Raw genomic sequence first — 25,270 nt, 5'->3', positions numbered from 1 at the left:
TCACGGCCGATTCAACTGCTGAGAAAAAAACAACACAGACATGAGACGGATTAACACACCGTCACATGACTGTGTGTGTGTGTGTGTGTGTGTGTGTGTGTGTGTGTGTGTGTGTGTGTGTGTGTGTGCCCGCCCACTGAGTGACCTTTGGTCTTCACAGGAGCTGTGTTCTGCGTGTTATATAGCATATTATATATATATATATATATATAGTTTCTGGTCAGCATTTACAGTCACAAACATGGGAAAATAAAGCCAAAAGCAAAGTTATCTTTTATTTTCATTTTATTTATTTTTTTAAATGTTTTTTTAAATGTTTTACATAATTTTATTATATTTGTTTAAAAATGAATTAAATTCAGTTGATAACATCAGATTATGTTGCCTGAAAATTAAAAATCCTTCAATGCATTTCATGCAAATTTAAATATACTGCCTATCATTTTTCATCCTATCTTCTGCTATAAAGCTAACACACACACACACACACACACTAAAACACACACCATGACAACACACTGATGTAAATATTGTTTGACAGACTCGGTGACGGAGGGAGGAAGAGGAGGCTCAGTCTCTCTGCTGCAGCTTGTTGTTCAACACTGGAACAGGAAAATGTCTGAGGTGAGGCGAGTGTGTGTTTACAGTGTGTGCGACATCCTCGATGTGTGTATATCTGTGTCAAGTGTGCGTGTGCAGGATGTTACAAACGTTCAGTACAACACAAACACGAGGAGCTGCTGTGTGGAGCTGGAGGAACATCATTAATTTACTCTGGTATTTTTGAACCCGGGCCTTATTTTCTCCTGTTTTTTGGATGTAAATGATTGGTGATCAGTGCAGTATCGATCAATAACAGTGCACCCTGACAGGCTCAGATTGTTTTAAGTGTCTGACCACATGATGATAGGATTCCTACATAGACAGAGCTTTTTATCAAAGAGGAAGATCCTTTTAGTTTAACCAGAAACATTTCTATATATCACTACCAGACTCCATTGACAAAAACAGGGATTTTACTGAACAGAACACAGGAGTTATTTGTTACTGTGTGGTACTTTTACTTAATTAAAGTATCTGATTACTTCTTCCACCACTGAAAGTCACACAGTAACACAGACACACTAACAGATGGAGGCAGTGGTATTCCAGCAGCTCCTGTGTTCTGTTTGGTAAAATCCGTTTTCATCAATGGAGTCTGGTACTGATATATGGAGTACGAGTGAAAGCAGGAAACAGAATATAACATGAAGTCAAGAACATGTTTTACCCTCATTACTCTCATTTTATTCAATTAGAAAGCTAAAATAAAAAAACTAAACAAACCAAATATAAAGATCAGAAAATGAGTGAAATCATTTTTCACATATGAAAAGTTCGACAATAGAAAGAAAAAGCAAATAGTTCAACTAGAAAAGAAGAAGACGGAAATAAAAGAAGTGAAAGAGAAATAAACAGAGCTTTGGAATAATGAGACAGCAGGAGGACAGGTGCAGTTTAAGACGTTAAATTCTCTGACTTTTCCCTTTAAGAAATAAACAACATTATAAATCTGATCATCCTCTTTATCTCTGACTGATCTGTTCCACTGTCACAGAGACCTTCACTGGTAACATCCTCACTGGGAGTTTATCTCCAGTGAAAATGTATGGAAACAGTTTCTCAGTGAAAGTGTGTGTGAAGGTGTGTATGTGTGTGTTAGTATCAGGATCAGAGAACGACAACTTTCCTCTGTTCCAGTCCAGATTCACTCTGATCCTCTGGAGCTTCTTCTGCACTGAGAGATCAGTGACTGGAGCTGATGGTGACCATGCTGAGTATTCACCTCCATAGAACCTTATTCTCCATAATCCAGACCGTATGTCTCCCTTCCTCTGGACAGACTCTGCTGACACACCCAGTCCCCAGTGTTTATTGTCTCCAACCTCGACGTCCCAGCTGTGAGTCCCTGAGTTAAAACCCTCAGAGCCCAGGACAGAGCAGTAATAATCAAATCTCTCTGGATTGTCAGGAAGCTGCTGTTCCTCTCCTTCACTCACACTGGTCAGATCTTCAGACAGGATCAGTTCTGGATGAGCAGTGTTTGGGTCCAGAACCACAGGACTGTAGGAGACCATGTCCTTCATCTTGTTCCAGATGTTGAAGGTCAGGTTGCCCAGGTGTTTGGCCTGGTCTATCAGAGCTCCTGAGAGCAGCTGGTGATCCTCCAGCAGGGGGCGCTGCTGGACTCTTTCCACTGCAGCCTTGTAGTTGTTGAGGAATGAGACGTCTTCAGCTCTCAGCTCGTCCTCTGTGGCTCTGACTGTGTGTGAAAGAGCTGCTATCTCTCTGCTCAGAGCCTCCATCTTCTCCTTCATCATCTGACTCTTCTGCTCCTCTTCCTCCCTCAGTGCAGCCATCCTGGCCTCCTCTTCCTCTTCTAGAAACTGGTGAAGCTTCTTAAACTGCTCCTTAATCTGCCTCTCTGTGTGTCGGGCCTGGACCTTAATGTGTTCTGCTGTTTGATCAAACTTCACTTTAACTTCTTCTAAACTCTCTAACTTCTCCTTTAAGGGCTCCAGAGTTTCCTGAAGTTCCTTCTTGTGTTGTCGTGCAGCTTCATCGATGGGTCTGAATCTGTGGTTGATGTGTCTTTCTGAATCTCTGCAGACGACACACACTGGCTGCTGATGGTCCAGACAGAAGAGTTTGAGTTTCTCAGAGTGCAGACTGCAGAGAGCCTCTGAAGATCTCTGATCTCTCTCCTGTAAGAAGGACTCACACAGGTTCTTTAACACCAGGTTACAGGGTGGATCTACCTTTGAAGATCTTCTCTTACAAACTGGACACTCTGGTGTTGGTTTCTCTCTCCACCATCTCTTCAGACAGTCTTTACAGAAGCTGTGGCTACATGACAGAAGAACAGGATCTCTAAAGACCTTCTGACAGACCGGACAGCAGAGATCCTCCTCTAATCTGGAAGCCATTTAGTCTGAGTGAAGCTGAAAACACAGCAGACAGGAAGTACAGTCAGTCATGGCTCCCCTCCCTCCTCTACTAACTTCACTGAGATTCACTTTCACTTTGAGTGGTGGTTTTAGTCAAACTCACCTTCAGTGTGTGGAGAGTCAGCAGGTTGAAGCAGCAGTGTTGTAGTTTTCCTCTTTTCTCTCCTGTAGCTGGACTCACTCAGAGGAAGCTGTTAGTTTGGTCTGAAGGTGAATCTGATCAAATGTTTTTCAGCCTGTGTGTCTCTTTAGAGAAGAGGAACAAACTGTTTCCTGGTTTGTTTCAGGAAGTCAGATCAGGGGTGGAGCCTGAAATGTTAACTGATAACGTGCAGCAGGATGTTGCAGCTGCAGGTTGAACAGTTTCACTTTCTCTTTATTGAGCCTGTTTTAAGAGCTCTCAGAGAGCAGCTCTGAAATGTTCTCATTGATGTGGTGTAACAGGATTTTTATTCCACTGAAGCTGCTGAGACGGCGGCTGGTACTGATAGATATTGATGTTTTCTGGTCATCAGTTACACCCAGAAACATGGGAAATTAACACCAGAAAAGTCACTATATATCACTACCAGACTAAAACTTCCACTTAAAACCCGTCAGAAGACCTGCTTTGTTGGTGGTTAATCAGTCCTGGAAATGTTAATTAAAAACTGAGCATACGAACAGTCACTGGATCAGCTGTGTTCAAACCTGCTGCAGCAGTCGTTCACACAGCCGCTGATTCTCTGTCAAATTTATCACTAAGTGCCTTTTTGTCGTCGGTGAAATGATTACACCGTGAACGCAGCAACTCTTTCTCCATAATTCATATTTCACACTGTTAAATGACTCACATTTCAACACTGTTTGACACCTGAAACACTCTCGACAATGAAAAAAAAAATTTACACCTCAAACTACAGTCCCACAATGCCCCGGCGTCGTTCCTCCCTGATAATGATTAATTGTCAGGTCTTAAACTCAGCGCCGTTCATCTTTCGGGGGGGGGGGGGCTGCAGGTGCTAACAGCCGGAGCTAATTGGCGGTGCAGAGCCAATTAGACTGACGGCATTAAAGGTGATGAGGCTCATAAACCTGGCAGACCTGCAGAGACACAGTTTGGGCCGCTCATTCGCAAACACACGACAAGATGTAAAGCGATGGAGGTTCGGATCAGGTGTTCGCATCGAGTCGGAACTCTTCTTTCTGTTTATCTCATGCTTTTATAACTTCATTAACCAGGTGTGTCCAGAGTCTGCGGGTTCAGATCATCGAACCAGAAAACCGTCCAATCGCAGCCGGGGATTTCAGGGCTTCAAAATGTCTGAAAATCAGTGCTGAAAAATTCTCTCTTGAACTTGGGAGCGATGGATTCAGAGGACTTCAGGGATTTATCTCTCACACCGGCTTAAAACGTCAAGGTTGAAAGTTTAAACAGGAGTTTGGATACGACTGAAAGCTCTGGAACAACTACTAAATAGACTGGAAGTGAAAAATCCTCTGAATTACTGAAAATAAAATCACTTTCCACAGCTTTATTCAGCTACTCCTTAACATTTCAGACGTTAATATGGTTTAAGATTTGTGTTTAAGGAATGGGACGATATAATTGAAAATAACAAAATATTTGTGATGATCAATGTTTTTGCGATAATCAGGAAATATGCTAAAGTGGCTCCAAAATGCTTTTAGGTACATTTTGGTGAGAAACATATTTTTACTGCACCAGAGAGAGAACACATCCTCGACTTCATCTTGCATTCAGCTACGTGAAATGAGAAGATGGTTAAAGGAGAAACTGTAGTAAACCGCAGGCACTTCACCGTTTAGCTACCTGGCCAACGTTAGCTGGCCAGGTAGCTAAACCTGGCTATCCAGGTAATTATCCAAAACCCAATGAAAAAATCAGGCTGGTGCTAACTTCAGGGCTGGACTCCCTGCAGATCTGTATTATCAAGATGGTTTGAACATGGTGCTCTTATTGTCTGTTTGCAGAAGAAGAGAGGTGCCTTATGGTTGAAACCTCAAAAAGCAAGTAAGTGAACCTTGAGTTTAGCATGTTAGCTAACACAAAAACAGGAAATCCTTTGGTTTTTGTTGTTTTTTTGCTTCCTGCAGCTGGCAGCTTCCTTTAAGATGCCCTCATATTTGTCTTTTCCGTCTCTGTTTCTTTTCTTCTACTCTTTTCACTTTCCACAGCTCAGGTGTAACTTCTTCTCCCCTTCTCCTGACGACTTCTTCTTCTTCTCTGCTGCAACAACCGTCACACCTTTTGTCTTCTGAGCGTGCTCCGTGACACCTTGATGTCATCCCCCGACCCTCCAATCACAAACCTCACCCCCTCTCTCCCCTACCTCCTCACCCTGACCCCTCTCCCCCTCTCTGCCCCCCCCCCTCTCTCACCCTGGGCAGTTGCTAAGCGACAGAGCTCTGGTATAATTCATTTACCCGCTGCATGCAAATATGTGGACAATTAACCACTTCTGTTTGCATAATAGATTGGGGAAGGAGGAGGAGGAGGAGGAGGGGGAGGAGGGGGTGTATTTAACTCTGGGTTCATCTCATCCTGCCTGATGACACAAAGCAAACGAGGGGAGAGAGAGAGAGAGAGAGGTAAAGAGAGAGAGGGAGAGAGAGAGAGAGAGAGAGAGAGAGAGAGAGAGAGAGAGAGCATCAACCAAATAATTTCCACTCCCTCTCATCGCAATCATTGCAGCCTCAATACCTTCATTCTTTCTCTGTATTCGTTCACTCGTCATAGAGAGAAGAGAGGAGGAGCAGGGCTGCAAATTACCCTGACTGCAACACACACACACACACTAAACGCACAAAACACACATTCACACACATCCACGTGCACGCCTGCAGGAGCGTTGTAATTACTACCCTGCGCGGCGCTCAGCCTCCGCTCAGCAGCCATTGATGTGCAGATGAAGATGGCCGCCGCATGTTTTTGCGCTGAAAGAAAACCATGTTTTGGTTGGGCTCTGTCAACCGAACAGCTGGATTGCCATTTTTCACTCAAATTAGATTTCGGCTGAAGCACCGGCGCTGGGGGAAATTAAACCGCACAACAAGAAGCAGAAGGAGAGAGCAGCCACTTTCTCTCTTTCTGTCTTTTCACGCTCTCCCTAATTTGGTACAAAAGAGAGTTCAGAGCAGGGCACAGCGGCAAGTCAAGCTGCATCCATCCATCCATCTATCCATCCCTCCATCTATTCATCTGTCTGTCTATCCATCTATGTTTTTGATTCGTGGGTTATTTCAGCTTTTCTTTCTGCGTCTTTTTGTGAATTTTTTTCTGCCTGTCAAACAGTCTGCAGGAACCTTTCACAATAAAATAAAAGAAGAAGAAGAAGTAGTAGTCCCGGCTGCATTATTCCATCTTGAAAAGAGAGAAAGAAAAGATTAAGACTTTACTCCTCAGCATTCATCGGCCCTCATGCATCCAGTCCAGATTTAAGAACCAGAAGAAACGTTTGTACCCGGAAATATCAAACTTAAAATAAATAAATAAAAGCTGCTGTTGAAACAATAACTGTCTCTTGTTCATGCTGTTATTTCTACAAGGTAGGAAAGGGAAAAACACCACAACAACAGGCAGCCACATCCATCCAATCCCAAAGAAGAAACCTTAACCTCCCGAGACCCTGCGTCCTCATCACATTTTAGGTTTACTGCACCTTATACTTCCTGTTGTCTTCGTTAGCAGACACTTGTTTGTACAATCTACAAAATCACAATGCACTCAACAGAGTAAAAACAAGATGGCGACAACAATCTCTGTCAACACACTCTACAGTCGTTGACATCAAGACAAAAGTCCCAGAGGAACAAAACCTGATCAGAGTTTATGGTTCAAACCTGGATGCTTACGAATGAACAGAGTTTCAGAACGTTGAACAATCATGAGGCCTTCAGATGTGTTTTGTTTCATTTCTGCACAGCCATGTTTAGGCACTGACATAAACTGCTAATACACTGATGAGTTTATTTTGTTTTACAGTAAAATAAAACCGTTGTCTCCACATGCCGACTTCATTTGTTTCAAAAACCACTTCCTGGTAAACCACGGTTTACTTTCTATACTAATCAGGTCCTACTGATCCCAAAGAGCAGGAGAAAGTGAAGTGAATACACAGTGAGGAAAACTGAAAGATTAGAGACTGAGGTGAACAGTAGACTTATGCCACATACTAACACTCACTCTTGTCCACATACCAGTTATGGTCTAGGTGTTGTGGTCCCTTGAGCAACACGTGCACAAGCTTTTTATTTTTTTAAACAGTGTAAAACCACGCTGTCGAGAGCACGTCAAACCAGCAGGTGGCAGTCTCAGCAAGTCTCCACCACTAAGCTTCCAACTGGTCATTTCATTTAGCTCTGAGCTCTTCTACAAAAGCCTTTCTTCTTAGAAAGTTAGTGAGAGTTTGAAAGAGCGTGAGTAGAAACACAACGAGGCTGTAAAGGTGGACTGGTGAGTAGTTTTCGGATGAGTCCTGCAGCTCTCCATTACCAGTTCAGCTTGGTTCAGTCCAACATCAGAGCTGGACATTACTGCCTTTAGTTTGACAATCACATGTTAAACCATCCGAATACTTTCATCCATATAATGAACACTGATGTACGTTAGGCAGCTGATAATCTCTCTTTCCTTGGTTCTTTCCTCAGCATACGAGCGCTGAATTGAACTGTCAACATGTCAGCTTCACATGTCGGTTCAGCATGTGTCCTCCTCCGTCCATGGTGTCTACATGTGGATCTGAACACGTTAACTGTTTGGGGGGGGGGGGGGTCGACGGTGTGGCGGGAGAGGCGGCGAGCGGTCGTCACAGTGACAGTTTCTTAATAAAGTGGCGAGAGGAGAAAGGTCAGAGTTCACAGAGGGAGATAAAGAAGATCTCTGCATCATCCTAAAGAAACCTCTTATGTACAGACACTAACCACAAAGTTAAACGTTACAAATTTGAGGCTCATTTAAAATCATCTTACAAACATTATGTTAAAAATTATTTCTTACATTTTAAGACGACATTTTCAACATTTGTAACATTTACTCCAACACGTGAACACACGTATGATTTATTTGTTGACCTGACTTTACGACTAGTTGCAGAGACAACTGAACAATCAGAGCTTTGCAGGTGGAACTAATAACATGTGCGTCATCTTCTTACACAGTTTGCTTGCTGCCCTGCCAAATGCAAAAAATACAAACAATGTTTGCACGAATAAAAGCTGATGGGGGTTGATTACGGTACAAACTCCAAAAAAATAAAAAATAAAGAAATAATGTAAACGCAAATATTTCATTGCGTAATGTTCGCGTTCTATCAGCAGGACAAGGACATCTCGTCTGGTCTGGTCGTTGGTTGTTACTTTATCATCAGGATTACGCAAAAAATACAAACTGATTTACACCAAAATTGGTGAAGAGATGGGGCGTGGACCAGAAAAATATTCATTAAACATTGGTGTGGATCCTCGAGACATTTTTCAACATGGTACATGCTCTACTGAGTGTCATTCTGTTCACAGGTAATTCTTTGTTACCGGGCAGGAATTAAAGGGAATTAACAGGGATAAACTGCAAAATTGCGGGATAGCCTATGACAGGTAATTTAATGTAGCTGGAAAAAAACATCTTGCAGCATAATCTTGGTTAAAACAACCAGATGCATTCCTTCATCAAATGCGCACAGCACACTACTTCATCTGTGGTTTTAAAGTTTAACGAGCAAAAACAATTTTTAAATGTTTTTCTGTTGTTCAATGAAAGAATCATCAATCGTTTTTGTTGTTTTGAAGTTCACAAAGCAAAAGTCAAAAATGTAATTTTTAAAATTTGTAAAAGTTTGCATGTCTACTTATGACAAAACAAAATGTTTACATTTACGTTTGTATATGTTAAATTACCTCAAATTCTCCAGTTAATTCCCATCAATTCCCATAAATACCTATGGAAAGTTTCCACAAAATGTAAACATCTGCTTATGACAAAAGAAAATGTTTATGTTTCTATAAGATAAATTACCCCAAACTTTCCAGTTAATTCCAGTGAATTTCTATTAATTCCTGTTAAGTCCTATATATTGCCATTAATTCTCCTGGAAAGTTTTTTTATATTTCCAAAATTCCCCAGTTAAACTTCCCTTGGAAAGTTCCCAAAAAGTTTCTGGAAATTCACTGGAAATTTTCTGCCCCTTTCCAGCTCTGTTCAGTATAAATATAATTCTGTGTTTTAGTTGTTGTGTTGTTTTAAATTAACAACACTGCTCCTTTATTAACCGTCTTTTAATTCAGGGACAAACACAAGACAACAACGAGTCTCCTGCACAGAAACAGGCGTGTGCACATCTTTATCTTTCCCATTTTTGCCGTTTGGCTTCTGCACGAACCTGATTCTCCCACTCTGATCTTTAAAGTTTCACGTTTTCCATCTCATTAGTCTCAGGTGGACATACCAGGTTTCTCTGTGAACCCCGAAGCCTCGAGAAGGCTGCGACACAGAGGCAGGTAATTTGTCTCCTCATCTGATGAAGCTATTATTAATGTTGTCAAGCTTCACTGCACTGTGATGCACAATATATTAGTCACATTACTGAAGAGTTTCCCTCTGGTATTCACTGACCTGTCACACACTCTCTTCCCTCAGTGACAGCAGACATAATCATAGGTATGACACAGTGACGACGCCTTTAATCAGAGCTGTAAAAGAAACGGAGGCAATGTTCCCTTTTAAAAAAAAAAAAAAAAATATATATATATATATATAAATGATAGTCAGAAACCGCCCCCTCCCAGAACCGCCACTTCAATTCCCACCTGACACGACACCTTTGACCATATAGAATAAGGTACATAATCATATGGGTGGCACAGTCAGTGGCAGGTGGAAACTACACATCTGCAACAAAAGCTTTTCACTAACATTCAAGATTCAAACAGCTTTCAGACCTTTTAAATTAAAAAACTCACTTTAAGTCTTTAATAAATGCAAAGGTGTTTACTTTGCAGATCCATGTTTTTTCTGTCCCGGCGGCAGAATAATAAGTGTGCCAGAGGCTGACAGGTCTGCTAATGTTGTCAAGCTTCGGCATTAATGTGGAGACAAACACATCATCTCCCCGGTGACGTTACAGACCGACACCGACATATAGACGACAGGATTCGTATCGTCAAGTCCTGATTGGCTGCTGGTAAAGAATATTCCCTCACGGGCAGGAGCTGAAATTAATCTGCAGAACAGACGAGAGTCAAAACCACAGAGAGTGTTGACACTTTCAATCATACGGCGAGGTTTAAAATTAAACATGTCACCACTTCACCTGGAAGTAGTATTACTATATTATTATAGCCTTCACCTTATTACTACGGTACAACCTCACCTATACAGCTGACAATACTCTAGTTACTCCAGTAACTGTAGTGTGGTTCCATAAAGTAAAATAAAACTGACTTTTAGTCCCTGATATGGGTCAAGCTCCTGGGTCCTACACTTCCCATAATGCAACTCCACTAGGGTTACAAAGGGGTGGGACATTTCCAGAAACTTTCCATGGGAAGTTAAACTGTGGAATTTTGGAAATACTCTAAGTTGATGCTATTAGCATCACCACCAGTGCCATCACATGCTCCTGGCTGGAAAACACGTTCAGCGCTGATGAAGTGATAGAAGCAAAACAGCTGGAGACAGCTATTGGTGGGTGAAGGAATAAAGTTTGGTCCTAAACTTACAATGTTTCATGTAGACTGGTGGGTAAACTACTCTTAAGGCTAACGTTAGCTACATACCCTCGAATCAGGCTAAGCTCCCGCTCTATTTGTGAGCATTTGCAAAGAGGTTGCCAGGAGTTAAAAAGAAGACAAGGTTCACAAGAATCTGATGTTTACGTCTCTGCACAGGAAGTGACGAGTGGCGTTGAAGTCACATGATTCCTGTACTTCAGCCTGTTTCATCCACACACCAACTTTTACACTTCAGACAACAGGAAACATGGCTGAGGTGAAACTTTATAGATATTTCCACTTAAGAATTTTCAATCAGGTTTGTTTTAGGTGCAAATTGAAAATGTGCAGGTGGAGGGAAATGCACCATCTTACAGTGTAGGAACAAAGAGCCTGAACCTGAGCAGGTAAAACCAAAACTACTGGATATGTGTGTCTAGACGCCTCCTTTTCTTTTTGTCATTTGGGTGAAATGACCCTTTAAATCTCACTTAGGGGAGTTGTTTTCAAGAAAAGCTCAAGGAAACTGGTGAAAATGCAAATATTAAACCACATAAATATTTGTTAGCATATATTTTCAGTTTCTGTGATTTTTACTTTTTTTTCCAGCTGTTTCAGTTGCCACAGCATCAGAACGTCCACGTAAAAATCAAGTAAAATACAAATGGAACAACAGAGTTTAAACTAAGCTTTTTTAAAGACAGATCAGATCCTCATGTTTTCTGTCTTCTCTTCTTCTACCACACTGTTCGATCTTAAAATATGATTTCATGAGTTCAGTAGCTCAGAGTTAAAATGTGAACAGGTTTGACTCATTTCTGTTGCCTCTGCTTCAGTGATGTATGTTTTTGATTTTATTCGATGCTCTCACTCCGGTTAAACAGAGAACTAAATGAAATGCACTCAGTGCTGAGTGTGTTTTGTGACTGGTGTGGTGTGTTAGAGTGCAGATGCAGCAGCAGCCTGTAGATGGCAGCAGAGAACAGTGAATGAACCACAGACTGAAAACCCTGCAGGACGAACGACTGATGATCTGTTCAGTCTCTTTATGGATTCACATGTTTCTCTCATCTTTACATTTCCAATTAAATCTACCTTATTAACAAAATTGAAAAGCCTCATATAAAACATACTTAAAGTGAAATGAACAGTTCACTTTTTATATATTATTAAATCAAGACTGTTTACATTTCAACACAATAACATTTTGATTTAGTAAAATGTGAAAACATCAACACTGAAGCACTTAATTAAAATATAATATTTAAACATTAAATACATTAAAATTAAAAGCACATTTTTTAATTTTAAAATAATATTAATGCAGAAATTAAATATCCAATGCAAATATTTTAAAATGTAATGGAATACAACTTAACAAGCTAAATTGTTTTGTTCAAATATGATGATAATATTGTGCTCTGCAGCATTTGTTAAATTTGTGATAAAACTATTCATCATTATTTTTGGCACATAATTAACTCTATATAATATAGACTAAATACTATTCTTTACTATTTATATTTATATATTACTGACATGTATATGTTTAGATATATAAGAAATAAATATATATTATATTGGAACTGTTATTGTTTTAATGAGTGTAGAAATAAGAAATGATGCACCTGTGGTTGAATGTGTTTCTGTGTAAATACATGTTTTTGATTTTTAATAAACATTTATGGTGTGTATTATGCAAACGTATGCACACATATTTGTGTATTCATTTTATTCTGCAGTTGTTTCACATCAGGGTTAAGATTATTAAATTAATTACAGGTCTGTTTTTGCAGAATAAGCAGCACAGGCTTTAACATCTATTTGCTGTTGAATGAGAAACTGTGTGTTTTATTGTGTCTGGTTTGGGAGACAGACGGCAATCTGTCTGCTGAGATACAGCGACAGAGGAGGGGAAGCTGCGTGTTGTATTGTTCCTCTCTTGTTTCGTCCTCCGCCGTCGTTTATTTTGTGTGTTTACAGTCAGTCGGAGTAAACATCGCCGCTGTTTGTTCCCTTTACTTTTACAACAAACACGACGATGAAGCCTGCAGGCTGCTGCCGCCGCCGCTGCTGCTGTCACTGTGTTTGTAGTTCAGACGTCCAATTATTACACAGCACCAACCTTCATCCAATTATTACCCAACACACACACACACACTCTCTCTCTCACGCACACACACACACACACACACAGTCTATTATCATCTCTCTTTATGTGACGGCACTGAACAACAAGAATTATACACCTTAATTAACCAGCCAACATGTCAGTGTATTTATAATAACTACTGACACAGAGAGAGAGATTCAACAACTCCAACACACACACACACACACACACACACAAATACACTACACAATACACTGTAAAAACATCGAATCAAACTGTTTTGATCAACATACACTTTGAATACACTGTAAATCAGACATTCATAAGCACCGACTGTCAGGCCAACATTTCAACATTTCCATTTCTTATTTCTGTTTCAAGTCACCGTCACCTTCATTTTTTTTACCTTATGAAAGTTGAAATCGAGCAACTTTTTCAAGCTAGCTCCTGCTCCGTTAGCTTCAGTTAGACAACGTAAAAAAGCAGAAACATGATCATGAATCTCAAAATATGAGTAGTAAACCCCAGAAATGTGTTTCAGCTTTTTGGGAGGAAATGACCTCTAGTGGCCATCAGTGGCACTGCATGTGAACGGCTGTTAAAACTGTAAAATAGAAACGCTAGAAACAAAAACACACACACAACAGACACAACATGTTCTACAAACCACACTTCTAAACACGTACACACACTGCTGTTGTCACGACAACAGGGGAAGTAGACACAGTACACACTGTGAACAGAACTGAAAGTGTTTCTGTGTTCAGAGGTCAGAGAATATTAGAGCGGGTTTTGACAGTTTAGCTAACACGTTCATTCACACACACATGCACACTCACGGTCATGACTCGTAGCTTCATGTGTGCGAATAATTAAGAAAATACTACACAAGTAAATAAATGTAGCGTTGGTATAAATAAACAGAAGAAATCGCCAACATACAGAGCTCATGTGTATCTTCATCTGAACACAAACACTGACGTATGAGGGTTATTTAGGAATAACGAAGGAGATCTGGGTGCAAAGAGAATGAAAAGACGATCAGTTAGAAACAAAAAACCAAACTGCAACAAAAGTTTGACAATAACAGCACCAATCATTTAACAGAAAAAAGCAGAGTCACAACAAACCAACCAACAAGAACAACTACATCAAGACAACATCAGACACACAAATAAACAATACAATGCTCAAATAAGCTCAGAAGGTTTCAAAACAATTAGCAAAATTAGGAAAGCTAAAATTAGCAAAGTCTAATGAGTAGGGACTGGAATTTGAAGAAATTTCTTTTTTTCGAAAATTAACAATCACTGCAGAAAATAAGCTTCTACAGAAAGTGTGTTTATCCTCAATTTAATCTTTAACAATAATCCTCTTAAATAAAGCCTTTAAAGTTGAACTGACAGAAAGTAAAACGAGACCCGAGGCTTCAAGTCAAACCCAACACACTCGACAGAAAGACAACCGAGAGGCTTTTACGCACAACACAACAAAGTTATCACCAACATCACGGATGTTTGCAATGAGCTTCATTATTTCTGAGCTGCAAATGGTCCTACACCAAACTTCTCCGGGTTTCTTCATGTTTACTTTTGATTTCTATGACAGCTCGAAGGCAGCTTTGTTTTCTCTGTTAAATTTTAGCAGCGCCTCCTGCTGGTCGCTGCCATGTAATGAAAACCGTTACATTGCGTCAACACACACGACAAAATCTCGCTGATATGAACACATCGATTTAATTTCACATGACACACAAGACACACACTGTTAAATGACACAAAAATCTTAAAATGCGTAAACATGACATGAAAGATGTCTTTGGTTTGTGCCCTCCTGAAAATTCCTGCTGGCAATCAGAGGTGGGATTTCTAACTGAGCTTGTAAAAGAAAGAATATATTTACTCTGGCGGCAGTTCAACTCCACTTGAGGAAAGCTCTTACTATTACTGAAAATAGTGCTCTGGTGTTGCACATCTTACTCTTGGTGTCAGTAGTTTTAACAGGAATAAAGACGGTAATAAAAAAAGATCTGTAACAAACAGAGTGAGCAACCTAACTTTATTTACTTGTGTTATTGTAGTTACTGAGGCCAAAAAATCTGTTTTGGATCAACAGCTCAAACATTAGTTTAGTTCAGCTAATTTTAGCAACAAGCTACAGGAAAAGATATTGGAGTAAATAAAAAGACACACTATTTATTAATTGGCTCCTGTAAGAGTAAATGTTATATTACACCAACTTGATTTGTTAATGCTTTTTCAGCTCAAACAAAATTTTACTGTATCACCAAGTAAAAATCATTACAACATTTATTTTTTTAAATAATAATATTTAAACCATAACAGTGAAGCTTAAGTTAATGACAAATACTTAAATTAGTTTTTTTTTAAAAATTTAATGTGTCTTGGTTTAACTTGATGCAACTTTTACAAATCACATTTAAATACCATCAAATAATTTTATTTGTCTCAGTTGAAGAAGAATTGACATTACAGATTTAAGGCTATTACCTGCACGTGTGTGTATGTGTCACGTTAACACAGTTATCTCATTATAACATCTTTATGAATGTTTGCAGTAAGATTCTGAGAATATTCAAATTAATTGCTTGTTGTCACAGAAACCAGAGTAAAAATAGCATCAGGTAATTATTTTATGCTTTATTACGCTGATATTTTACTGACAGGTCACGTTTCATTTAAAAACAGTCGTGTTTTAATTGAAGGGGAAATTATACTTTAAATCAATAACTACATGAGTGATGCCTAATATTTAGATGGTGAGATAGATTCTGGGTTAACGCTGTGCTTGTTAACAGACTCAGTGAAATGTATTTAACCTGTGTGTTAACCTCTGGAAGAAACACTGCACTCCTGCGACGGTATAAGGAGGTGGATAATGAACGTTTTAATGGACTTATTCATATAATGTAAGTGTTTTAGGATTAAGAAAATAGGAAACAAATGTCATCCATGATTAATGATGACTCACAGGAATATGTTGTTCGGTTCTCTGAGCTTTGACCTTTTTAGCAGTAGGGTAAAGTTAGCGTTTTTGTGAGATTTCAGATTTTATCCTCCACTTCTACATTATTTTTCACTGTTTTTATTTAACTCCTATATGCCACGCTGCACACACATTCAGGGTGGGAGAATTCTTAGATGCATTGCCATGTTAATTGATAACATAATGTAAAGTAATGCAAAAGGCGGAACTCAGATGTGTAGAAGTGCAGAATCTAGACAGTCATGCACTAGGCATGGGCCAGTATGAGACTGCAACTATATGATAATCTAAAGCAAAAATATCACAGTCAGCGATCCAGACACTCTACAAGACCAAAACTAAAGTCAGTGTTACGAAAGATATTAATGCTTGGATCATCATTATGAATCATTACAAACACTTTGTTTTTAAAGTACCAAGTACTCACACAGTGAAATAAAAGAAATCCTGTACAGAAGAAAAAGATGGATCAAGATGCAGCGATAATTGTTTAATCATTGCATCGCAGCCCTCTGAGTCGTAATCAAATCTAATCATGAGGTGCATAGAGATTCCCACCTCTTACTACAAATCATATAAAAACATACATTAATCTCCATGTTATGCAGATGATACACAACTGTATATATATATATATCCTAACAGAGGTGACTCTTTGTTTTTGGTGCTAAAGTGAAAAGTCAAGGAATTAAGGTTCATGTTGGTTCCTTTTCTCTAAAAACTAAAGATGAATTCAGACACACACATACAAACATATCAACAAAACAACAGCGAGTCGACACTGGACAATTCTGTACTCGGCCTATACTGAGTGACGACATTTTTAAAACTCTCGCTGGTAAATGCAGCACAGTTTAAGTTAGGAGAACATCACAGAGCTGTAAAATCCTGTGATTAGGACATCAACAACCAAATTTTCAATCTAGATTTTGTTTTCTTGTGTAAAAACTGAATTTTTGCTCTGGTGGCAGCACTGATCAAGAGTAAGAGTTCATCCTCGAGGGACCAGGAACAGCAAAAAGCAAATTATATGGAAACATGAAACTAATATCTGTAGAGATGTTTTGGACGGACCAACAGCAACGCTGAGTTTATCTTGGATAGATAGATAGATATTGTACCTGCTCATGCATGAAAACTAAACCTTGTCTTAATAAAAAGTCTCCTGCCTCCTCCCTCCTCCTCCTCCTGTTGCCTCAGGTGACTCTCAGCCCATCTGTCTGCTCTCCGCAGGGACATGGAGGAGGGAGTAGGGGGAGGAAGGGGGGAGGTAAATTAACAAGTTGCCACATGTTTCCAGGCTGTGAGTTGAAAGTGGCTCTGCTGCTTTTAATTACACCTGGACGTCACTCCCACAGTGAATGTAACCAATGGTGAGAGGGAGGGAGGGAGGGAGTTCAGCCGTTCATTAAAATCAGATAACTGATTTTAATGCAACTCTCTCTCCAAAAAAATATCAATATAGAGTCATGTCCATCAGTAATGAAGGTTTTGCACAGGAGGTAATATTGATTCTGACCTGTCGGGCTGCAACTAATGAGTACTTACTGTAATTGATTACTTTGATCAGTTGTTCAGCTTATAAACTTTCTGATGACAAGAAATGACCTTCACAAGTTCCCGCAAGTAATGTAATCAAATGTTTTCAATCTTCAACAAGTGCTTCAACCATAACAACCACACAGGTCATATATTAATAGTAAAACGTAACTATGGGTCGTAATTAGTAGGATAAGTTTATGACGATGTTAAACAAGGAAAAGCTGAAAATACTCACAATATACAAGCTGCAACCTTCTTCTCTTTCTTTTTCTCTGCCTCCTCATAATGTTCCGTCGTTTCACTTTAATCTGTGTAAGTGAATAAATAAAAACAGGGTCAATTGATATTTAAATGTTACCTGCCTCATCCAGAACGATCGTACAATCAAAATAAAAGAGAGACGAACCTTATTTTGACAGGCAATTAAATCTGTACACAAACCGAAATGAAAGAAAAGCGATTCAACTTTGTTTTAAAGTTTATCAGTCTGATATCGGAAGGTTGGAATTGCCGTTAGTTAGCTAGCGATGTTAAGCTGGTTAGCTAGCGTCAATTCCATCCGTCCATTAGCTAGCTAGCTAAATAACTTATTGATTCACGTAGCGCGCAGCTGCCGGTCAGTTATTGTCTGGGGATGAATGACACTGAACTACAAACACTCTGTTAGTAAAAAAAATATCTCGTTACCTTGTCAGGTTTCAGCGGATTCTGCTTCTTATCTGTCCGGTTTGTTGACAAAAATCAAACAACCACCGTGTTGATCGAAGAGTTTGTCGTGACGACAAGATAGTTCACTCCACTCACGGACGCACACAAACGATGATGCAGGTGATCAGATGAGGGAGTCAGTGATCTTGACATTGTACAATATCTTTGCAGCATCACAGTAGAGTTATTTTAGGCGGTTATTTCACGACTGAAATTATATGTGTGTGTGCATGAGGGATGGCAGGTTAATGGAGGTATACATACCTCGATATTTTATGCTATCAAGGAGGATGGTACCTCCCTCAACCTCCTTCAAATCGACTAACAGGAAATACTCAACAGGAAGTACTAACAAAGACATGTTTAAAAAAGTAAGTATTTCAAAGAAAGTATTTCAAAATGAGTTTGTCCATCGGAGAGCACCAATAAATGTATTTTTACACTGTAAAATCTTCCAAACACTACCAGTACTTTTGAGAACCATATTTAGAGGAGCTATATGTAGACTTTTGCTATCGCTACAAAGCCAAACATTAGAATTAATAGTTGTTTAGTTACCAGTGGAATTTCTGAGTTCCTAGTTGGAAGTTTCAACTTTGACGGCCCCCAAAGTCAGATTTCCAACTCAGAAAGTCGGCGCAACCTCGCCAACCCCGACATAAGAATCCAAGATGGCTGCTACTTACGTCGACAGCAATGAACCACTTTCCTTTTACTCGCTGAGCTGTTTCCAGCGGTGGAAAGCAGCACAAATGTTTTCCTTCTACTTGTAAAACATCTTTTCTTCTACTGAAGTTAGCATGCTAACTAGCTAGCCCCGACCCCGTGAGCCCATTTTGGCAGTTAGCGACTCACTGTAGCGTTCAGACTGGCCTGAAGAGGGCGTTTTCTAACCTCTTGTATTATCAGTTATTAAGACTTATTTATTGATATATTATCAGTGAAGCACTTGGGAACCTTTGTTTTAAAATCTAAAAAGTTTATTTTCCCTCTTCTTATAATATATATAATTTAATGCCCTTTCATTACTTGATTTTTTTCTTTCCATCTCCTCTCTTTTTCACTCTCTCTTATTTAATTGGTCTCAGTGTGTTTTTCTGGTCGTATGCTACATTAATTATCACAGCAATCAGACCAGGGACAATATGGCTTTATTTGTTCCTGCGGGAGAGCAGTGTGTGTGTCTGTGTGTGTGTAGACAGGTGATATTCACATGCATGTTAGATACAGCTGAGCACTTTTATGGCTCATTATAAGCTCTAACAAGGCTTCAGTAGCTGTATGTGTGGAGTCTGCTGGGAGCTGCTGTGAACACCTTCTCTCACAGGGCGGCTGAAAATACACACCGGGAACACACACACACACACAACGGTAAAGAAAACAATTACAGAGAGTCGGTCTGTGTACATGCTGGGTGTCGTAAGTCTGCAAACAGTTTTCAAAATTTTCTTTTGTTTTCTCTCTGTGATGCCTCAAACTTAACGTGAGTTTTACTTATCGTATGTGGCAGCTGATATAAAATGTAAACTGTTTATTTGTGTGCAGACCACACCTGACAGTACACCTGTCTATGATGTCACACACAGGTTCCTGAAGGTGTTATTCTGAAACTGCTGCTAAGTCAAATTCATATGAGTACGGGGGTCAGGACTTCCTGTTCTGGGTTGAAGTGCATGTTGAACTAAAAGACCCAGGAGGGTCTGTCTCTGAAGGCAGAACACTGAGGTCCAATTTGACGAAGAATGCAGGATCTCAAAATCAGTACAAAGACCAACAAAGACCTGCTACATCACTGTCCAATGGCAGTCGCTGGAGGTTTGTCTACTTGCTCTGAAGGAGGAGTCCCTAAAACCAGTGTTTAAAGACGTGTGAGCATTCCCAGCTGAACCTGCTGCAGACACATAAGAGCACAAGTGGTCATCACAAAGGTGTTGGTCAGGGTTGAAGTCAGGGCAGGAACAGGAAACATGTATCTGACATTTGGTTGAACGTCCATTCACCCCGAACTCCTCAGACAAGAATCATAATTCGTACTGCCACAAGAGGGCACTGTCACTTGAATGTTGTCCCTGGTGTTGTTATAGAGAGCTGCAGGACTGATGCTAAAACCAGGAAGTAAGTTAGCATGTTAGCATGTTAGCTCTTCCTGTTATCAGTGTGTTTCTGGTTTAATGTCTGAAATAAGGTCTGTAGTTTTAACACAAGCTCAAGACATTTTCAGGTTTTATTCTCCGACATAAAATGGGTCAGTAAATCCCCCACTCCTGATGTTTGAAGCTTTTACGTGTCTTAAAAAAGGCGGTTGCTAACGAGTGTCTAAATGAGACTACAGAATAGATAGACAGATAGATAGATAGATAGATAGATAGAGTCTTACTCGTGCACACACTCCAACACCTGTGCTAATGAAGCTGAGCAGCAGCTCGCTCCATCCTCAAGTCTGTCAATCAAGTGCTTACTAATGGGTCTCTACACTCCACCTCTACACACACACACACACACACACACATATACACACATGTATACACACCCAGGCGAAGATACACAACACGCACACACACATCATCAAGTGAGACACGTGCAAACACTCAATAACGCACACACACACTCACAGCTGTACCTTCCTATTGAGACGAGGATTTCATTGAAAAGGCTGTAATCTGCCCACACACACTCTCAACCAGCAGGATAATAAGAGAAGGAGAGAGGGAGGGAGAGAGAGAGAGAGAGAGGGAGAGAGAGAGAGGGAGGAGGCGAGTGCATTGTAACAAAACAGTGAGACATACAATGAAAACATGTAGATAAATAAATAGAGATATAAAGAGAAGGAGGGAGATGGAAGAACGACAGACTGCAGCAGGTATTCATTGTGTTTACATCCTGTAATTTTCTTTCTATATAGTCTTCTGTATTCTATATATAACCCACTGCTGGAAACAGACCTAAAGGATTACTCTGGTGTTTTTTAACCTGGGCCTTATTTTCTCATGTTTTTGAGTATAAATGATAGATGATCGGTGCAGTATTGATCAATAACAGTGTACTCTGACAGACTCAGACTGTTTTCTCAGTGTCTGACAACATGATGATAGGATTCCTACAGAGACAGAGGAAGATCCTTTAGTTTAACCAGAAACATCTCTATATATCACTACCAGACTCCACTGACAAAAACAGGGATTTTGTAGATCCAAATTAGATGTGGTAAACCTGGGCAGGTTCCTGCTGGATCATAGTCCTGGTGCATTTTCCCTATGGTTTCCTGTCACTAAGCTAGGCTAACCACATCCTGACACCACTGAACATACAGACATGACACTGCAGCAGTGGTGGGCTGTCAGGCCTAAACACTGTCACAATCACTGAGTGATATGTTTTTCCATTAACACGTTATGTATTAAATTCTCTTCATCTCATAGCTTTCCTCTTGGTTGAGCTGCTTCCAGTAGTCTGTTTATGTTGGAGCTTTTATCCAATCAGATTTCAGCCCTGTGTCGCCATGGTAACAGAAATTGAGGCCTTCAGAATCAACAGTTCAGGCCCCGGTGATTTAAAATGAATGGTGATGAAACTGTTGCCTCCTTTAACCAATCAGATTTTGAGTTGGCAAGGCCAAGGCCTTCTATCAGACCTATGATAATCAGCATTTTCAGAGCTAGCAAACTATATCTATAGCTACTAGCGCAAGCTAAACAATGTTAGCACAGATTTAACAGCTGTTTTTTTTTTTTTTAGCAGTTTCAGTGAGTAAAATGTATTTTATTTATATTTTACTGTTTATGTTTTTGTCACTTTATGAGTTAATATTGATGCTTCTGCTGCAGACGATGTGGCTGCAGTGTTTGGAGGACTATTGAACTGTGGTAACAGGGTTTTTATAGCATTGCTTCAGTGATGGTATTTATTCTGGCTCCATGACCTGATGATGCAGAGCTCAGTTAAACTGTGTTTCTGTGTGTTATTGATGGTTTCTATAGCGTGACTTCATAATGATGGTATGAAGAGGTGGGGTCATTCAGGTAGGACACCTGTGAAGGACCAGGTGAGAAATGCACAAGAAAATGATGACTTGTCATAAAAGAAAAGTGAGAGTTTGTGTTTTATCGGCGTTTCCATAATCAAAAAGGGAAAAAAGGGAGGGGTGGAAAAGGAGGAAGGAACAAACATTCAGTATGAAAACAAACAAAAGAAAATTTGCTCTGTTTTTGATTTTGTGTGTCTTTGTGTAAGAAACACTGAGCGAGCGAGAGATAAAAATAACAGAGAGAGAGAGATGTTAATGGGTTCTCAATGTGACGACAAACTCAAGAGTAGCAGCAGAAAGAGAGAGAGAGAAAGAGAGGAAGGATGTGTGACGGCTGTGTGAGTGTGTTGAAACACACACAGACAGAATGTGTACAAGCTGTTTGTGCAATGATGCGACAGTTTTGGTCGGCCTGCTGGTGTGTTGTCGCACTTTCCCTCCGACACAAAAACATCGTCAGAGATCCTGAAGCTTCCCGCCGCCGTCTCAGCAGCTTCAGGAGAGTAAAAATCCAGTTTTAACACATTGTAGAGAACATTTCAAAGCTCTTAGAACAGGCTCAATAAAGAGAAAGTGAAACTGTTCAACCTGCAGCTGCAACATCCTGCTGCACGTTATCAGTTAACATTTCAGGTTCCACCCCTGATCTGACTCTCTGAAACAAACCAGGAAACAGTTTGTTCCTCGTCACTAAAGAGACACACAGGCTGAAAAACATTTGATCAGATTCACCTTCAGACCAAACTAACAGCTTCCTCTGAGTGAGTCCAGCTACAGGAGAGAAAAGAGGAAAACTACAACACTGCTGCTTCAACCTGCTGACTCTCCACACACTGAAGGTGAGTTTGACTAAAACCACCACTCAAAGTGAAAGTGAATCTCAGTGAAGTTAGTAGAGGAGGGAGGGGAGCCATGACTGACTGTACTTCCTGTCTGCTGTGTTTTCAGCTTCACTCAGACTAAATGGCTTCCAGATTAGAGGAGGATCTCTGCTGTCCGGTCTGTCAGGAGGTCTTTAGAGATCCTGTTGTTCTGTCATGTAGCCACAGCTTCTGTAAAGACTGTCTGAAGAGATGGTGGAGAGAGAAACCAACACAAGAGTGTCCAGTTTGTAAGAGAAGATCTTCAAGGTCAGAACCACCTATAAACCGGGCCTTAAAGAACCTGTGTGAGTCCTTCTTACAGGAGAGAGATCAGAGATCTTCAGAGGCTCTCTGCAGTCTGCACTCTGAGAAACTCAGACTCTTCTGTCTGGACCATCAGCAGCCAGTGTGTGTCGTCTGCAGAGATTCAGAAAGACACATCAACCACAGATTCAGACCCATCGATGAAGCTGCACGACAACACAAGAAGGAACTTCAGGAAACTCTGAAGTCCTTAAAGAAGAAGTTAGAGAGTTTAGAAGAAGTTAAAGTGGAGTTTGATCAAACAGCAGAACACATTAAGGTCCAGGCCCGACACACAGAGAGGCAGATTAAGGAGCAGTTTAAGAAGCTTCACCAGTTTCTAGAAGAGGAAGAGGAGGCCAGGATGGCTGCACTGAGGGAGGAAGAGGAGCAGAAGAGTCAGATGATGAAGGAGAAGATGGAGGCTCTGAGCAGAGAGATAGCAGCTCTTTCACACACAGTCAGAGCCACAGAGGACGAGCTGAGAGCTGAAGACGTCTCATTCCTCAACAACTACAAGGCTGCAGTGGAAAGAGTCCAGCAGCGCCCCCTGCTGGAGGATCACCAGCTGCTCTCAGGAGCTCTGATAGACCAGGCCAAACACCTGGGCAACCTGACCTTCAACATCTGGAACAAGATGAAGGACATGGTCTCCTACAGTCCTGTGGTTCTGGACCCAAACACTGCTGGTCCAGGACTGATCCTGTCTGAAGATCTGACCAGTCTGAGACGAGGAGAGAAACAGCAGCTTCCTGACAATCCAGAGAGATTTGATTCTAACTGCTCTGTCCTGGGCTCTGAGGGTTTTAACTCAGGGACTCACAGCTGGGATGTCGAGGTTGGAGACAATATAAACTGGAGACTGGGTGTGTTAGCAGAGTCTGTCCAGAGGAAGGGAGTCATATGGTCTGGATTATGGGGAATAAGGTTCTATGGAGGTAAATACTCAGCACGTTCACCATCAGTCTCCAGTCACTGCTCTCTCAGAGCAGAAGAAGTTCCAGAGGATCAGAGTGAATCTGGACTGGAACAGAGGAAAGTTGTCGTTCTCTGATCCTGATACTAACACACACATACACACCTTCACACACACTTTCACTGAGAAACTGTTTCCATACATTTTCACTGTGGATAATCTCCCAGTGAGGATGTTACCAGTGAAGGTCTCTGTGACAGTGGAACAGATCAGTCAGAGATAAAGAGGATGATCAGATTTATAATGTTGTTTATTTCTTAAAGGGAAAAGTCAGAGAATTTAACGTCTTAAACTGCACCTGTCCTCCTGCTGTCTCATTATTCCAAAGCTCTGTTTATTTCTCTTTCACTTCTTTTATTTCCGTCTTCTTCTTTTCTAGTTGAACTATTTGCTTTTTCTTTCTATTGTCAAACTTTTCATATGTGAAAAATGATTTCACTCATTTTCTGATCTTTATATTTGTTTTTTTATTATTTTAAATTCAAATAAAAAACACATTTATCAATAACTGCAGGTTTGATCATCTGATCATTGTTCAGATTAAACAAACTTTATTTTAATTTCTCATCCAGATGATAAAATGTTTAATTACACATATGAAACGTTTTCTACTTGAATCAAATAAAATGAGAATAAAATATTGTCCTGACTTCTTGTGTTTTATTCTGTTTTCTACTTTCAATTACACATCACTACCAGACTCCACTGACAAAAGCAATAATTTCACAAAGCAGATTATAGGAGCTGCTGCCGAACAGATGTTCATTTGTCTGTGTTACTGTGTGGTACTTTGACTTCAGTAAAGTATCTGATTACTTCTTCCACCACTGAAAGTCACACAGTAACACAGACACACTAACAGATGGAGGCAGTGGTATTCCAGCAGCTCCTGGTTAAATCCCTGTTTTTGTCAATGGAGTCTGGTAGAGAGATATAGAGATGTTTCTGGTTAAACTAAAGGATCTGACCTCTTTAATAAAAAGCTCTGTCTCTGTAGGAATCCTATCATGTTATCAGACTCTGAGAAGAACAATCTGAGTC

General features: G+C 40.2%; 1 protein-coding gene and 1 pseudogene across 1 annotated transcript; one reads left to right on the top strand and one right to left on the bottom strand.

The window, feature by feature from the left end:
• Window positions 1-356: 356 nt before the first annotated feature.
• Window positions 357-3,268, bottom strand: LOC108881168 (E3 ubiquitin-protein ligase TRIM39). Its single transcript, XM_018672999.2, has 2 exons — window positions 3,091-3,268; window positions 357-2,981 (listed from the first exon to the last, which is right to left on the bottom strand). Exon 2 carries the CDS (start codon window positions 2,964-2,966, stop codon window positions 1,566-1,568), a length of 1,401 nt encoding a protein of 466 aa, XP_018528515.1. The 5' UTR covers window positions 2,967-2,981; window positions 3,091-3,268; the 3' UTR covers window positions 357-1,565.
• A 19,264-nt stretch (window positions 3,269-22,532) lies between these two features.
• On the top strand, window positions 22,533-24,737 carry LOC108881153 (nuclear factor 7, ovary-like; annotated as a pseudogene).
• The last annotated feature ends 533 nt before the right edge of the window (window positions 24,738-25,270 follow it).

Source organism: Lates calcarifer, linkage group LG19 (assembly GCF_001640805.2).
Source record: "Lates calcarifer isolate ASB-BC8 linkage group LG19, TLL_Latcal_v3, whole genome shotgun sequence".
Lineage (NCBI taxonomy): Eukaryota > Metazoa > Chordata > Actinopteri > Centropomidae > Lates > Lates calcarifer.
Note: the sequence above shows the minus strand (reverse complement) of the source record. Positions and strands in the feature narration are given on the sequence as shown.